General features: G+C 45.1%; 1 protein-coding gene and 1 long non-coding RNA gene across 4 annotated transcripts in view; one reads left to right on the forward strand and one right to left on the reverse strand.

Annotated features, from left to right (window-relative positions):
* prkd3 (protein kinase D3) overlaps positions 1–4,629 on the reverse strand; it is a 384,168-nt gene extending 379,539 nt beyond the window's left edge. For both annotated transcript variants that reach the window (XM_069930973.1, XM_069930972.1), the window contains exon 1: positions 4,129–4,629. In XM_069930973.1, coding sequence (XP_069787074.1) covers positions 4,129–4,428 — 300 coding nt within the window. In that variant the 5' untranslated portion in view covers positions 4,429–4,629. The remainder of the gene's footprint in view (positions 1–4,128) is intronic.
* The window catches only part of LOC138760411 (uncharacterized), a 31,363-nt gene continuing 17,218 nt past the window's right edge, over positions 3,923–18,067 (forward strand). For both annotated transcript variants that reach the window (XR_011355591.1, XR_011355592.1), the window contains exon 1: positions 3,923–4,321. This is a non-coding gene — a long non-coding RNA (uncharacterized lncRNA). The remainder of the gene's footprint in view (positions 4,322–18,067) is intronic.

Below are 18,067 nucleotides of genomic sequence, written 5' to 3' on the forward strand. Positions count from 1 at the left end.
ATTACCAAGTGAAGTTTCTGGGTTCTCCATGTCACTGGATGAGTTTACCCTCCTACCCCCAAGGTTGCAGCTAGAACTCGAAAAGTACAGTAGAAGACCTTCAGCCCTTGATGTCTGTGCTGACCATGCCAATTTAAACTTTACTTCTTCCTGTACATGGTCTGTGTCTCTCCACTCCTTGCTTCTTCATGAAAATGTCTAAATGACTCTTCAAAGTTGCCATCATCAGGTTCTCCAGCTTCCTCCTGAATCCCAAGCCCAGACTGACATCTTGGTTGATCAGTAACCATAAATTGCCCTGGAACAGGTGGACACCACGAAAACCAGGATGGGATTGATGGGGTTGTTCAGAGTGGTTATGAAACTCGTGGGTCAAACAGCCTCCATCAGCGTCGTGAGAAAATATGTCAATGCAGGAGAATGCCCAGATCCCAAAAATTAAAAATAGTCATACAGATTGACATCACTGATCGTTGCACAGATCCGAGTGGCAGAGTGATACACAAGAAATGGTTCCTCAATAGGAATTTATTTTCAATAGAGCCAGTGATTTAGGCTGGTGCAATAAATTTCCCCTCTTGACCTTCCCACAATATTAGTATGTTTTATCCACACTCAAGGATGCGCACTCCACCCCATACTGAACCATGTAGATCTCCTCTTCCATGAGGAGCAGCACACAGCACTATTCACACTTGGAGTCGCCTTATCACAAGGGCATTAATTGTCACCTTTGGACAGCACACCATGTATCAATCGTTGGAAGAATTTATAACTGAAGTTGTTGCATGTTGGTGTATTTGGTAAAGGCTACCTTTTTTGCAATTCTGAAATGAAAATGCATTTTAACTTCAGGGAAACTGTAGGTAAAACAGAATAAAGTCTAATAAGCCAAGTGGAAATTCACAAATCTCATTTGCCAGAAACATAATCCAAATCACCCAAGTGGATGAATATCAGTTTCCGTTTCTTCAGAATGACAAGTCCGTAAAATGATCACTTACAATTAGTACTCAACTGTAATTTTCTTGTCATGTTAATTCATAACCTCATATCATAAATGTCACAGATATTAATGCAACAACAAAATACTACCAAACTTCTGGAGATTCCTTCAGAAAATGTGGATTATAAAACAAAGGAACTTAATGTTAGATTTGCACAGCAGCCCTTTGGATAGACTGTTCATATTTCTTGTCTCTGTACAAAAATAAATAAAAGATGGAAGTACTGGTGAGAAGTATTTAGAATTTTACCAAAATTGAAAACCTGCAACTAGTTTAAGCTTCCTGCAAAGAGAAAGATATAATTAAGGTTTTTATTAAATTGTAAAGAGATTCAGTTGGGTGATTATGGAGAAATTGTTCCCAGAACCAGATAAATATAAAATTGCCACTAACAAATCAAAATTAAAAATGAGAAGAAGCTTCTCTGTATAATGTTACCAAAGACTGAAACAGAATTAATAAATGGTAATTATAACTCAAGACGCAGGATGAGGCGGAATGCACAAAATTTGGTTCCATTTATTTAAATATCAAAATACACCCAATCTGATTAGATTTCACAATGCGTAGGTTAAAAGTTCCATCAAATGTACTGAAGGGATTTGGAACAAATGTTATTTCACCCCCACCCCCCACAGTTTAGATTTTCTCTGAAATTTTCTTATTGCGCCAACAGAGAAGGGAACCAAGAAATAAAAAGAAAACACAATTCAAAATCCAACAAAGACCAATCTGCCAAATGTTTTTTTTCCCCCACTAAGCTGGAGGTTGTATCAAATTCAATGATTTTTCTCCCACTAAACTACTGCCTGTGTCTAATTCTGTATTTTTTTTCCCACTAAACTCCAAGTTGCATCTTATTCTGTGTTTCAAGTCCTTCACTGTGCACCCTAGAACGATTAGAATAGTGCAATACCATTTCATAAAGAAAAGCTAACTTTTCATTTAATTGGACTATTTAAATGAGTTTTATTATATAAAAAAATACATATTCCCATAAACTCTCTCTTGGAACTCAGAGATTCAATACTGGTTAAACTGTTACCCTGTCTTTGGCAGCTCAGAATGTTTCCCACAAAAACATGTTGCTGAAATATTCTGAAAATTCATTACCAACCAGGATGCAATATATAGATCTAAGATTTAACACAATTTCAATTGCATATCATGCAATTGTAAACATGGGGTGAATGATTCAGAAGTCGACATTATCATACAAAGTTAATTCCCAATTTCAAAAAAAACCCAGTGAAAATTGAAAATTGCACATTGCAAACTTGTGCTGCTGTTTTATCAAAGTGGTACAATGGATTCTCTGTAGAGAGCACTGATTCAGTAACAAGTTAAATCAATTACATAATAACCAGCATTTTATGCATACTTCAAGCAGTTGAATAAGCCAGGAAAAAAAAAGTTATGGGTGCAAGAGATTGCTGTGCAGTTGCCAACCTGTATAGAGTTAGAGCCTCAGGAATGAATAGGATTGCTCACTTCAATCTTTAAATACCCCCCCCCCCCCACCCCCGTGTCAAGTTACAAGTTACCTCATCAAACATGGGCTTATTTCACCAGTGTTTTCGATGCCCTACAAAGTAATCAACCTCTTGCAATGGTTATAGATGCCCTACAAAGTAATCAACCTCTTGCAATGGTTATAGATGCCCTACAAAGTAATCAACCTCTTGCAATGGTTATAGATGCCCTACAAAGTAATCAACCTCTTGCAATGGTTATAGATGCCCTACAAAGTAATCAACCTCTTGCAATGGTTATAGATGCCCTACAAAGTAATCAACCTCTTGCAATGGTTATAGATGCCCTACAAAGTAATCAACCTCTTGCATTGGTTATAGATGCCCTACAAAGTAATCAACCTCTTGCAATGGTTATAGATGCCCTACAAAGTAATCAACCTCTTTCAATGGTTATAGATGCCCTATAAAGAAATCAACCTCTTGCAATGGTTATAGATGCCCTACAAAGTAATCAACCTCTTGCAATGGTTATAGATGCCCTACAAAGTAATCAACCTCTTGCAATGGTTATAGATGCCCTACAAAGTATTCAACCTCTTGCAATGGTTATAGATGCCCTACAAAGTAATCAACCTCTTGCAATGGTTATAGATGCCCTACAAAGTAATCAACCTCTTGCAATGGTTATAGATGCCCTACAAAGTAATTAACCTCTTGCATTGGTTATAGATGCCCTACAAAGTAATCAACCTCTTGCAATGGTTATAGATGCCCTACAAAGTAAACAACCTCTTTCAATGGTTATAGATGCCCTATAAAGAAATCAACCTCTTGCAATGGTTATAGATGCCCTACAAAGTAATCAACCTCTTGCAATGGTTATAGATGCCCTACAAAGTAATCAACCTCTTGCATTGGTTATAGATGCCCTACAAAGTAATCAACCTCTTGCAATGGTTATAGATGCCCTACAAAGTAATCAACCTCTTGCAATGGTTATAGATGCCCTATAAACAAATCAACCTCTTGCAATGGTTATAGATGCCCTACAAAGTAATCAACCTCTTGCAATGGTTATGGATGCCCTACAAAGTAATCAACCTCTTGCAATGGTTATAGATGCCCTACAAAGTATTCAACCTCTTGCATTGGTTTTACTAATATGCTCAACTCTGATACAGCAATGATAACAAAGCAGGAGAAAAGCTTGTGGACGACTGGAGCAAATGATCTTTCAGCCCATTTAAAAGGTGGGCGATTTCATCTTCTGCATTAATGTAGAATGCATTAATCTTACGGACTACGGCAGGTTCACTAAAGTTTGGGGGGCGGGGGAGTTGGGAGTGGGGGAATCGCTCGTTTGCTGTGAGATTGTAACAATTTATAAAGGTTACATCACGCCCTGACAGGTCGCACCTCTCCAGTGTGACCTATATAAAAGGAACCGTTAGATCTCGGAGGTGAAACGGCTATACAAATACATTTCCGAACTGACACAAACTTTGGCAACAACTTCTGATCGTTGTTTTCTTCTCACTTAGTAGAACATTGTTACCCTTCCTCTCCCACCCACCCCCAATGGAAAAGTTGGGGTTTTTTTTCGCTAGTTAAGGTTTACATTTGCGATCTTCAGGATATTACTGCACCTTTTGGTCCACGATAGAACAGACGAGATCCTTGACGGCAGACAGGGAGATGTCTTGTGCTTCGATGGTCACCGGTTCACGAGTGAGGCCGATCTGCAGAAGGAAGGAGACGCCGTTGAAGGATCCCCGGGAATTGGTGGGACTCGGGGCACTGAAACTCCCATTGGAGAGCCGGCCGCAAAGCACAGCTGAGGTAGCCGGCGGGGAGAGCGACGGGGTGGGCGAAGAGGCGGGCAGCGGCAGCGCGGATGGCAGCAATCTCTGGGACACGGGAGGAGACGAGTTGCTGTGGCTTGACATCTGGCTGGCTCCCCCCGGGCGATTAATGTCCACTCTGAAACTTCCAGCGTTGCAAAATGTTCCAGCAACAACGCAGCCGTCCCAACAGTCCAGGCTCCCCCTCGCCCGGCCGCGATCGAAGCGGGGTTTGCAGGCTAGCGGCCTGGCATTTGCCGTCAAGTTTTGTTCAGCGGGATCACTCTCTTGCTATCCCACTCATGTTCACCCCCGCCCCCCCCCCCCCACCTCTCTTCTCTCCTCCTCCCCTCTTCTCTCCCTGTACTTTCAATCCGCCGTCACAGACGCTCAGTCCGTCACCGGAAATACTCTGCAAGAGAGAGGAAAAAAAGAGAGGGGGCGGCTTGTTGAATAGATGATTTTAAAGCGTCTTTCCAACTTTCCGACGTGCACAAACATAACCCGAGAGTGGCCATTGGGGTGGGGGGGGGAGTCCTTACTGCGGGGAGATCCTTACTGCGGGGTGGGGGGGGGGGTCCTTACTGCGGGGGATACTTACTGCGGGGTGGGGGTCTTTACTGCGGGGAGATCCTTACTGCGGGGGGGGGGGGAGGTCCTTACTGCGGGGAGGGGGTCCTTACTACGGGGTGATCCTTACTGCGGAAGGGGTCCTTACTGCGGGGAGATCCTTACTACGGGGGGGATCCTTACTGCGGGGAGATCCTTACTGCGGGGGGGGTGGTATCCTTACTGCAGGGGGGAGTCCTTACTACGGGGGGGGATCCTTACTGCGGGGAGATCCTTACTGCGGGGGGGGGGGGGTCCTTACTGCGGGGGGGGGGGGGCGGGTTGATGTTTCCTCCAGATGCAAGTTCCTATATTGCAGACACCGGTGAGAATCCCGAGCTTTCCAACTCAAGCAGGGTCTCGGCAACTCGGGCCGGCCACCACTAGCGGGGGAGGTGGCTTCACGCTGCACCCCCTCCCCTCTCCTGTGGTCACCCGATCGCTCATCCACTTCCCTGCAAAACTGGCGAGGAAGGGAAGAATCGGACGGCGTGGCCGGATGGTCCGCAATCTCTACTCCCCGTTCATCTCCTCTCCGACCATTTCGGCTCGGGTGGGTGATTTTGGAGGGAGCCTCTCTGCGTTCGCCTGGAAACATTTCTCTGGATCCGATGGCATCAATTGCAAAATAAATCATCCGTTTAGCAAACCACAGGGGTCCCTATTGCGCCTGACACACACAGACACACAGCTGGTGGAAGTTGGAGACCCGTGATCGCGGGACTGCGAGGCCGGCCGAGGTTACTGCAGGAGTTCCGCGGCGCGGTGCAGTCGGCGCCTTTCACTCACTCTCCAGGCGGACTGACCCACTTTACCCGACGGCTGGTCTGGTGGGCGGCAGGGCAAGAATTCGCACGCAGAAGAACCTTTGGCGGGTGCCTTGCCTCCCGTGATCCGTTAGCGCCTTTAAAGACGATTCCAACCACCCCCCCCCCCACCCCAAAAAAAGAGACCTTCCAACTTTTGAAGTTCCAAAACTGGACGGAAGGTACCTAGCGGATGCCCACTGATGGGTAACGCCGCCTTAACGTGCTCGTTTGCACCCTCGTAAGGACCACCTGGGCTGTTCAAATTTGGAGAAGGAGGAAGCTCAAATTGAACCATTGTGCGGGCATAATGTGGCCTTTGAATCCTCACCCCACACAATTCCATGCCAACTGAGTTGGAAAGCTGTTTAGGGACTCTCAAGGTGTTGTGATACCAAACTTGGAAATTGCACTTTGCCCAGGGATCGATTACTGAAAGTACATCCTCGTCCCCTTGAGTTGCACATGGAAAATGTATCCATCACGGACCTCTTCTGCATGGCAGGGGAAGGAGCACGAGTCCTCCAAACGGATCGATTGCGCCAAACTTGTGCGGGAGTCGGCGATGATCGGCACCACAGGTGGTCTCTCAGCGTGAATGTCATCGAGACGCAAATGCAGGTCATTGCACCTTCAAACGATGTTGATTAGGAATATTTGTTTTATGGGACTCTTAAGCATATTAGACATACAGCGTGGTGGACAGCCCCTGTTCTCCTCTTTGGAAAACCTTGCACTCATCGCTTCATAAGATAACGAAATAAGTGGAGCGACGCTCCGATCTTTCTGCAGTTCTCATCCCACCCAGATTAAATGGTTGCGATTCCAATGTGGTTAAACATGATAAGTATTGCCAATAATTCTGCACTCGTGTTTCTACTGAGTTGCTGTGGAAAAGGTATCTCAATATGCAAGGGACTTTATTTTCATAATTTAAATAAATTAGTCCCACAAATAATTAACTCTATATTGTAAACATGCATATTTAAAAGGTGAATATATCTGGAAATCAGCCTGAAGAAAACTGAGGTCCTCCATCAGCCACCCCCCCCCCCCTCCCCCACATCTCCATCGGACACACAGAACTCAAAACAGTCAACCAGTTTACCTACCTCGGCTGCACCATTTCATCTGATGCAAGGATCGACAAAGAGATAGACAACAGACTTGCCAAGCCAAATAGCGACTTTGGAAGACTACACAAAAGAGTCTGGAAAAACAACCACCTGAAGAAACACACAAAGATCAGCGTGTACAGAGCCGTTGTCATACCCTCGCTCCTGTTCGGCTCTGAATCATGGGCCCTCTATCGGCATCACCTACGGCTCCTAGAATGCTTCCATCAGTGCTGTCTCCGCTCCATCCTCAACATTCATTGGGATGACTTCATCACCAACATCGAAGTACTCGAGCTGGCAGAATCCGCAAGCATCGAATCCACGCTGCTGAAGACCCAATTGCGCTGGGTGGGTCACGTCTCCAGAATGGAGGACCATCGCCTTCCCAAGATCGTGTTATATGGCGAGCTCTCCACTGGCCACCGAGACAGAGGTGCACCAAAGAAGAAGTACAAGGACTGCTTAAAGAAATCTCTTGGTGCCTGCCACATTGACCACCGCCAGTGGGCTGATATTGCCTCCAACCGTGCATCTTGGCACCTCACAGTTCAGCGGGCTGCAACCTCCTTTGAAGAAGACCGCAGAGCCCACCTCACTGACAAAAGACAAAGGAGGAAAAACCCAACACCCAACCCCAACCAACCAATTTTCCCTTGCAACCGCTGCAACAGTGTCTGCCTGTCCCGCATCGGACTTGTCAGTCACCAACGAGCCTGCAGCAGACGTGGACATACCCCTCCATAAATCTTCGTCTGCGAAGCCAAGCCAAAGAAGAAATATCTGGATATTTAGGATCGAATCTATGTACCTGTTTTTTTTCTCTAATGTCAAATTGATTAAAATATTACCTTTCTGGGCTATTATGCCACGGAGTGAAACACTAAAGTCTGCAGACGCTGTGATTGCAGTAAAAATACACAGTAAATGCTGAAGGGACGGCTGGTTTTGCAGTGTCCATAGGAGGTAAAAGTACATTACCGAAGTTTCAGGCCTTTGCCCTTCTTCACGGGAACAAAGACCTGCACGGATGGTCTGGACCAGCAAGAGGCATGCGAAGGTGAATCTGAGAGTGGACAGCAAAAGGACTATCATCTTCCCACCCTCCATATTTTCCATGGGCACTTGGTGCATTCTAGACAGTCAAGGGTGTGCTGGAACTGCAACAAACCTGGACGTGTGGTGACTTAATACAGCGCAGTCATCTGCAAAGACTGCAGGCAGGAAGGCCACCAGACCACAGACTGTGCAGAGAGCAAATGATCCAACTTGTGTGGAGAAGTAGGCCACCTCTTTAGAGCCTACCCAAAACAACGGCATCTACACACCGGCAATATGAGGGGCAACAGCCAACATCTCCACCCCTAATGAGGTCAACACCTCTTCAACTGCAACTGTGACAGAGACCAGGGTAAAGACCAATACCAGGAGGAGTGAGTCCACCTCAAATCTCCAGCCATGAGGCCCCTCCTGAAGAGGCAGACTCGACAGAGGACCCAACAGCGGTGGAAAAGTGGAAGGCTGCCAAGAAACAAAAACTCCAAAAAGCCCCACAAAAGAAGTTGGCAAGTGACACTGCAACAGTGAGAAGAAAAGGATCAAGGCAGAAACAGGAGGCAGCAACTTTGTGTCATTTAACAACACCAGCATGAGCGTCTGTGGATGCATCAAGATAGAAAGGAGGGAACAGGTTTGCAAGAAAACCAATAGAGAGATGGAAAGCCGATTGAAAGCTGCAGAAAGACCATCCCCCCTCCCCCCTCCTCCACCGAGGTCTGGTAGACTGGGAGCAACGTAAAGGCTATCGCCTAGCCATCCCTGGAAGAAAGAGAATACAAGTCAGCCAGGATATGGAGATACAGGAGCACAGATGAATCTTCCCCAAGCTACACCTTCTGCTTCACCTGAGGAGACCTTACTCACTGAGGAAGATCACCTCCTGTACCTGAAGAGAGAGCTGCAGTTCATCAAAGCAATAGACATGAGGGCTCAGGATTGTGAATTTGAGACTCCAATAAACCACAATGAAAATTCAAAGAGCAACTCTCAATCTGCGCAGTGTCAAACTCACTTCATGATGTGTTAATGTCTTGTAATACTTCGCCAAGGTCAAGGCAGATGTGCGGGCTGCTCACCTCAGAAGCTGTTGGTGCAACTTTATAATTACTGAGGTTGAAGAGGTGGTTGGAGGGGGCGTCTCCTTGAGCTGAATCTAATGTGCAGCCACACCCTGCTCTGACTGATTAACGTGTATGTTTCATCTGTGCAGAGTGAGAGGCTGACCATCTTCCAGCAACTCCCAGTGTTGCTGGCAAAGTCCAGGTCATTTGTTCTAGCCGGTAACTTTGGCTGCTTCCTCAATAAAACCATAGAACATTACAGCACAGAAATAGGCCACCTCCAGTCTTTGCTGAACATTTTTTTTCCTAGCCCTACTGACCAGCACCCAGCCCATAGCCCTCTATACCTCTCCCATCCATGTACCTGTCCAAGTTCTTAGGTAAATGTTAAAATTGAGCCCGCATTTACCACTTCAACTGAAAGCTTGATCCACATTCCCACCACTCTCTGTGTGAAGAAGTTTCTTCTTTCACCATTAACCCATGTCCTCTGGTTTATATTTCCTTGGTGGAAAAAGCCTATCGACTTTTACTCTGTTTATCCCCCCCACCCATAATTTTAAATAGCTCTATCAAATCGCCTCCTCATTCTTCCCGTGCTCCACAGAATAAAGTCCTAACTAGTTTAACCTTTCCTTATAACTCACTTCCTGAAGTCCAGGCAACATTCCAGTAAACCTTTTCTGCACTCTTTCCATCTTATTGTATCTTTCCTGTAGTTAGGTGGCCAAAACTTCACACAATACTCCAAATTTGGCTTCACCAATGTCTTACACAACTTTATCATAACTTCCCAACTCCTGTACTCAATACTTTGATTTATGAAAGCCAATATGCCAAAAGCTCTCTTTACACCCTATCCACTGGAAATTATGTGTCTGTATTCCCAGAATCTTCTGTTCTACTGCACTCCTTGGTGTCCTACCATTTACTGTGTATGTCCTTTCTTGGTTTGTTCTTCCAAAATGCACACCTCACGCATGTCTGCATTAAATTCCATCTGCCATTTTTCAATCCACTTTTTCCAGCTGGTCCAGATCCCTCTGCAAGTTTTGAAAACTTTCGCTGTCCACAACACCAACAATCTTAGTGTCATCTGCAAACCTGCTGATCCAATTGACCACATTATCATCCAGATCATTGATATAGATGACAAACAAGGATCCCAGTACTGATCCCTGAGGCACACTACTAGTCACAGGCCTCCAATCTGAGCAGCAATCAACCACCACTACTCTCTGGTTCGGCTAGATAATCCGGCATTGCTGACGGCAAACTGGTCAGCTCCTCCAGAGTCCTTATGGAGATGGTTAAAGATATACAGCCTTGTGATACCTTCAGCAACCCTAAAGGTGGAGGACAGCACAACCCACCTGGTCAGATTGGATGGCTCAACCCGATAGACTTCCTCTTCATGGTGAAGGCTGTCACGCTAGTGTTATTCTCTGAACACTTCCTCCTTCGCACCTTTTGTCACCTACAGGAAGATCAGAGGGTGGGCAGGGGAAAAAGAAAGCTGCCTGTGAAGTTGCTGACCCCAGGGAACATGGAGGAACTGAAGGAGAACGCAGAATGGAGAACCATGAACCCATTCTTTGAGATTTCTCAGTAAACTGATGGGAAGAGACCAAACAAAAATTCTCAAGGGTGTTCAGAGAACAAGTTAGAGACAGCAGGAGTTGAGCGAACGCCAGATGGACCTACAGCAATTCCTCCTTCTACAGTCAAGAGCGGTGGATGTGAGGGAGAAATTCTGAGATGTGAAGAGCTGGCAAGCCTTGCTATTCACCTCAGAGTCCTCCAAGATCATCTTCCTGCTCAGTGGAGCAGGAGGAGATGTGCTCATGCTTCTTTCAAAATGTTTGTGGGGGTGGGGTCTGTGATCCACACCCTTGAGGAAGAGGGTGGCTCAGTCACAACCTCATAGATGTATAGATCCTTTTACACACACACACACATTTCTCCAAAATGTGTTTTGGGAAAGGAATCCAAAATTCGATTAAACTGCTTTACAAGGACATTTGTGGTGCAGTTCAAATCAGTTGGTAGGAATCATCTTCCCCATCAAGTCTGGAGTTAGGCATGGTTGCCTACTCTCTCCTGTCTTGTTTGTTTGTTGCATAGAACCCTTTACTGATCCATCAGGAAGGACAAAGGCATAAGGGGGCTAACATTGCCAGGCAGTGGAGGCACTCAGGTCAAAGCCTCGCAGTACATGGATGATGTCACCTCTTCTGTTCAGACACATGATTGGTCCACAAACTGTGGTCAGTTTGAACAAGGCATCTGGCCTGATGGGTCCACCATCCCCTTCACAGTCAGATCCGACTATCTGGAGAGATCATGTGATGCAGGGAGAGTAAGAGGATCTAAAACGCCAGAGCTCCCAGGATTGTAAGAAATTAACCGGGAAAAAAACTTCATTTCAAATAACCACAATATTAATAAAGGGCACAGGAAGATGTCCAGGACAAGACTATGACAAAGAAAAGTAAACTTGCAAATAAAATCCTGAAAGAATCAACTCTGAAGCAGGAGACCCGAAAATGGCGTGTCTGCTTCGAGGTCTGATGGGGGAACCAAAGCTCCAGCTGAGCAGCCCACACAGCAAGAAAGATGAGGCCCAGGAGAAGAAGGTGCTGAGAGCCGTCAGGTAGGGGTGAAAAGCCCGACAGGAGCCCTTGGGAAGGGCAGAGAAGCTTGTGTCCCCCTCCCACAGTGGGAGCACCAGATCGGGCGCCCTCCCGATGTGTGCGATGCTTGAGGTGTGGCCGGCACCTGTGGCGATTGTGGAGTGGATAACTGCGAGAGCGCAAAGAGCAGGCCGGCTAGAAAGTCTAAAAAGCTGGGGAGGTTGGCGTTGGCTCCAGCATCGAGGCGAGTGGTGTGACCCACCTTGATTCCAGTGGCAGGTCCAATGGCAGGCTGCACGGAGCGGCAGGTGATGATGAGGCAGGCTGCATCGGATCAGGCACGGAAATGAGCACCGTCTTGGCACACCTTAAGAAGATGGGAGTGGACCTGGCCTTCCTCCAAGAAACTCACTGAACGGAATCAGAGCACCAAAAGTTGAGGTGCGGGTGGATGGGCCTGGTAGTGGCCTCTTTGTTTGGCTCAAAAGCAAGGGGGAATGGCAATTTTGATTGGGAAAAGAATTCCAGTGAGGGTGCAGAGTGTGTTGGTAGATAAAACCGGTAGATTTATAATGGTCCACTGTCAAATATACTTCGAATCCTGGACCTCGGTGAATCTGTAGGCCCCCAACATAGATGATGAAAAAAATTATGCAGGATATTTTCCTGAGATTGGCAGAAGCAAAGGAGAATATTCTAACTTTTTCCTGGGCCCTGTTTTGGATAAGTCAACAAAAAGAATTATGAAAACAAAGGCGGCGTGTGCCGTGACTGACGATATGAAGGAGCTGAATTTGATGGATGTGTGGAGGCGTAAGTATTCGAGAGAGAGGGACTATCATCTTAGACTGTCATCTATAGCAGCATGACTCCTATTCTAGAATATATTTGTTGCTGGCTTCAGCCCATATAGAGGGTAGGATCATGGAAGCTGAGAACACGGCAAGGCAACTTTCAGATCATTTGCCTTTAGTAGTTTAGTTTTGAGATTCTGGATAAACAGGCGGCGTCTTGATGCACTGCTGTTAAAGAAACTGGAGTTTTGTAATTTTATAAGAATGCAAATAGATTTGTGAGGCCAATTGTACCTCCTCGTTGGATAAGTTCCTTTTATGCAACACCCTCAAAGCATACTTGAGGGGTCAAATAATAGGATATACCAAAACAATTAAGAAGGAATACGAGAGGGAGGTGGGCGATTTGGAGCAAGAAATCATATGTCTAGAAAGGGACTTTCAAAAATCAGGGTCAGAAGATCAATATAGGGTTTTGACAAATAAGAAGTTGAAGTATAACACGCTTCAAACATACTGTTTTGAAAAGGCAAGTCTAGGCAAAAAATTATGAATTGGGGGAAAGAGCCCATAGGGTCCTGGCAGAACAAGCCTCAAGAATGATCAATGCAATACAAACAGTGGGTGGCAAGATCGCTTCTAAACCAAGGGAAATTAATGACATATAAATCGGAATTGGAAGGGAGTCTGAATAAAATTGGGGAATTCCTGTCTAAAATAAGAGTTGCCAAACTTGGATCTGGAAGGGCAGGAAGGTCTGGACTGTCCGTTCAAGGAAGAAGAAATAGTGAATGCACTGAACTTGTTGCAAATCAATAAGTCTCCAGGGGAAGATGAGTTTCCACCCGAGTTCTACAAAGAATTCAAAGATCTGTTGATTCCTCTTTATATGAAGGTGATAGATCAGGCAATGGAGACTCATAGACTCCTGGAATCTTTTTCAACAGCAATCATTACAATCATTTTGAAAAAAAGGTAAGAACTCATTAATGCTGTCCTCTTATAGACCTATTTTGCTATTAAACACGGACTATAAGATAACAGCCAAATTCTTGGCAAATAGATTGGTGAAGCATTTACCAGAACTAATTAACAAAGATTAAGTGGGCTATGTACAAAAGAGACGGGCGGGGATAACCTGGACAGACTACTAGGCATAATGCATTTGGTGCAAACTAGAAATGAGAGGGGTCTCGCCGAGGCTCTCGATGCAGAAAAGGCATTTGATAGAATGGGACTTCTTATTTAACGTTCTGGAGAAAATATGCCTAGGGTCGACTTTTATTAATTGGATAAGGATGCTATATCATGCGCCAAGGCGAAAGTTGTGACCAACGGGCAAATTTCTTCAGCTTTCCCACTCACAAGATCAAGCAGGCAAGGATGGCCACTATCTCCAGCTCTGTTTGTACTGGCAAAAGAGCTGTGGGCTGAGGCCATTAATCAGGATCCAGACATTAAGGGGTATCAAGTGGGCCAGGAAGAATGCAAAATCAGTTTATTTGCTGATGATGTATTTATATATTTAACAGACCCAGTAAGCTCATTGACCAAGCTGCACTCTACTCTGGAGGTTATGGGGAGGTCTTTGGGTACAAGATTAATTGGGACAATTATGGGAAGGGATTATAGTCAATATGAAAAAAAGCAGTTATCTAAAGTGGCCTCAAAATGGGATTAAGTACCTTAGATTCAACATAAAGACCTAAATAACTTGTACAAATTAAATTATACCCCCTGCTGAGAAAGATCGAGGAGGACCTAAGCAGATGGATGTCCTTGGCCATAACACTGGTGGACAGGATCAACTGTGTGAAAATGAATGTGCTGCCAAGACTCCAGTATCTTTTTCAAGCCTTGCCTGTGGCATTACCCAGGGTTTTTTTTTTCAGGCCTTGCTCTTATGGTTAAGAACATTCCTATGGAATGGGAAGGCAGCCAGGGTCTCTATGGAAAAATTGACCTGGGATTACAGTTTGGGCATATTACAGATGCTGGACTTTAAAAAATATTATTGGGCGGCCCAGTTGAGGTACATCTCTGCACTCTTTGGGAGGGGAGAGGTGCCATCCTGGGTACGAATTGGTCTGCACTTAGTAGGACAGATGGTAGCAGAGGACCTTATTTACAAATGGGATGCCAAAATACTATCTGGAAAAACAGACAGCCCCGTATTAAAGCAACTTATTCATATTTGGAATGATATTAATCCATATTTAGCAACAAAATTGGGGCTGACCCCAAAAACGCCCCCAACTCCAAACCAATTAAAACCTTTGATGGTGGGTAACAAGATCCTAGACACTTGTCATGGGAATGGCATCAGATGCGTAGAGGACTGTTATGAGCAGGGACAACTGATGTCATTTGAGCAGTTTAGGCACAAGTATCAGTTATCAAATAAGACATTCCACTGCTACCTTCAGATAAGATCTTTTTTGTGGGACAAATTGGATCCAACTATGGCCCTACCAAAGTGCAGTGACATAGAGACCTTGATTCGAAAGGGGATCACCCAGAAATTCATTTCAGTAATGTATCTCCTCCTCCAAGCAGAAGGACCCAAACGTGGTCTTCATATATCAAGACAGAGGTGGGAGTCGGACTTACCGATTAATGATTGATGAGCGGTGCTGGTCCAACCTGTGCAGGATTAGCATGACGGTGGTAATCAATGCGAGGGATAGGCTGATGCAGTATAATTTCCTGCACTAGTTACAGCCGACACCACAAAAGATTAACAGGTCCAAGCCGGAGCTGTCGGATCAGTGTTTTAGATGCAGCATTGAGGCAGGAATCTTTGTGCACACGCGACCTGGACATGTACCATGGTGAGGCCCTTCTGGGTGGAACTAGGTGAAGTCCTAGGGAAAATTATGGGTAAGGAATTCCCACAGGATCCTGAATTGTTCCTGTTGGGCAACATAATGCACATAAGACTTACAATGAAGCTGTCCAAATTCCAAATTCAATTTGTAATGATCGCATTGGCGGTGGCCAGGAAGTGCATAGCAGTAACCTGGAAGTCTGACTCTTGCCTGAGTATTCCACAATGGAGCAAGGAGATGCAGGCTTGTATTCCCCTGGAAAAAAAATTACCTATAACTTGAGGGGAAGGTACAGCACCTTTCAAAAAATTTGGCAGCCATACCTGAACCATATAAGAGCACAACTGTGGGAAAAAAGATAATTTTGTCTCAGGGCCTGACCCAGCTCAACCCCTCCCCAATTTCTTTTGGGGGGTGGGGCAAGGGGTCCATCTCCGTCCAGCCGGGGAAAGTCAGGGAACAAAGGAAAGTTAGCCCAATTCCTGGCTGCTGCACCAACTGGGTCAGGCCCATCACTCCCCAACATAATTTACTCCCATATTATGGATGTTTTAACGTCTAAATGTTTTTTTTTTCTAGTTTTTTTTTCCTTTGGTTGCTCGGTTTATGTGTTGAGTGTTTGATATTTAGGGTACAAGGTGGAGGAAGGAGAAAGGGCAAAGGCTATTATGTTTGGATTTGATCAAAAACTTGTATGGATTAGATAAGGATAATTTGTAAAATGGCATAGATCTGTAATTATTGTTGATGACAGAGTTGTACAACATTCAGTCCAAACCTGAAAAATTATAAATAAAATATTTTTTTTAAAAATCTGACTATCTGAAGATGCGGGGATCTGGTTTGGAGGGGATGAGGCATAGAACATCAATTGTTCAGAGTGGAAGGCAAAGGTCCACTGGCATCACTAGGGGGGAACAGACTGCACCGGATGGCACCATTGGGGGGGGGGGGGGGAACATCAAAATGACTTTCTATAAAATTGTTGTGCAGCATTTCAGCAGAAATTTATTGTTATAAAAATATCCCTGTAATTGATCATAACAACAAAAATATTTTTCATAAGCCCAGCTTACATGTATCAATATACCTACATGTGGGTCCGTGGGTGTGGAACTCCTTCTCAATAACAGGGAAGAACATGGTCATCAGATGAGATGAGCTCTTAGTACTGCCGTGTGTGGTGCAGGTGTGACCCAGCCCCCTCAACTCCGCTCTTTCGGTCATCATTGCTGGAAATGTATGGATGTGACATGAAGGATGTGAAAAGTTTGATGGTTTTCCTTTTTGTAAATAATTGATTGTGAGTGAAGTTTATTTTTGAAAAAAAAATTCATTTCTAAAACAACATTGTGGGCCATATATTAATTACAGCGTGTAATAACTGTGATTCCCCTGGAAAAAAAAATTACCTATAACTTGAGGGGAAGGTACAGCACTGTGGACTATCTAAGATCTAAAGGGCAAGTCATTTGTTTTTGGTGTCATAAGCAAAAGTAATGACTATTTCACAATTCAGAGCCAGCTCTTCAGCGCTTGACGTCCTGCTTTGCGGAAACTGCCAAAATGTTTGGCCTGGAAGTCAGCCTGAAGAAAACTGAGGTCCTCCATCAGTCAGCTCCCCACCATGACTACCAGCCCCCCCACATCTCCATCGGGCACACAAAACTCAAAACGGTCAACCAGTTTACCTATCTCGGCTGCACCATTTCATCAGATGCAAGGATCGACAATGAGATAGACAACAGACTCGCCAAGGCAAATAGCGCCTTTGGAAGACTACACAAAAGAGTCTGGAAAAACAACCAACTGAAAAACCTCACAAAGATAAGCGTATACAGAGCCGTTGTCATACCCACACTCCTGTTCGGCTCCGAATCATGGGTCCTCTACCGGCACCACCTACGGCTCCTAGAACGCTTCCACCAGCGTTGTCTCCGCTCCATCCTCAACATCCATTGGAGCGCTCACACCCCTAACGTCGAGGTACTCGAGGTGGCAGAGGTCGACAGCATCGAGTCCACGCTGCTGAAGATCCAGCTGCGCTGGATGGGTCACGTCTCCAGAATGGAGGACCATCGCCTTCCCAAGATCGTATTATATGGCGAGCTCTCCACTGGCCACCGTGACAGAGGTGCACCAAAGAAAAGGTACAAGGACTGCCTAAAGAAATCTCTTGGTGCCTGCCACATTGACCACCGCCAGTGGGCTGATAACGCCTCAAACCGTGCATCTTGGCGCCTCACAGTTTGGCGGGCAGCAGCCTCCTTTGAAGAAGACCGCAGAGCCCACCTCACTGACAAAAGGCAAAGGAGGAAAAACCCAACACCCAACCCCATTGTTTTAAAAAAAAAGCAAGGGGTTGTTGGAGACGCCCACTTCCAACTATTGACCAATGGGACACTTCGTTGTTCTATTGGGAATCTCCAGATTTGTCAATATCATCATCCCACGGAAAGCAACAGTCAAAACAGAATCTGAACTACGTTTAAACTTTGTTCAATGAAGGAAAAAAAGTCTCATGAACTCCAACATATCTGTGATGTTAGAAATAAATGTGTTCTTTTAAATTCAATTCATCCTCCCTCTGAATGAAGACATTTCACACACTCCACCTTTTTTAATTTTTTTAAGAAAGTTACCACAAATTGCCACCATTGGTAAAAAAAATCAAGTTGCAGTCATTTCTGTTGGAAATAAACTTGATTTCAAAAACGATGAGGCAAAATCGTAGTTGATTTCACGATCGTGTCATTTGAGAAAACCCCAAGAAAACAGAGTAACATTGGCAGGGGGAAACTAAATTCAACAAGAAAGCATTGTCCATCAGGCTAGTGAC

The sequence above is a fragment of the Narcine bancroftii genome, chromosome 4, assembly GCF_036971445.1.
Source record: "Narcine bancroftii isolate sNarBan1 chromosome 4, sNarBan1.hap1, whole genome shotgun sequence".
Taxonomy (NCBI): domain Eukaryota; kingdom Metazoa; phylum Chordata; class Chondrichthyes; order Torpediniformes; family Narcinidae; genus Narcine; species Narcine bancroftii.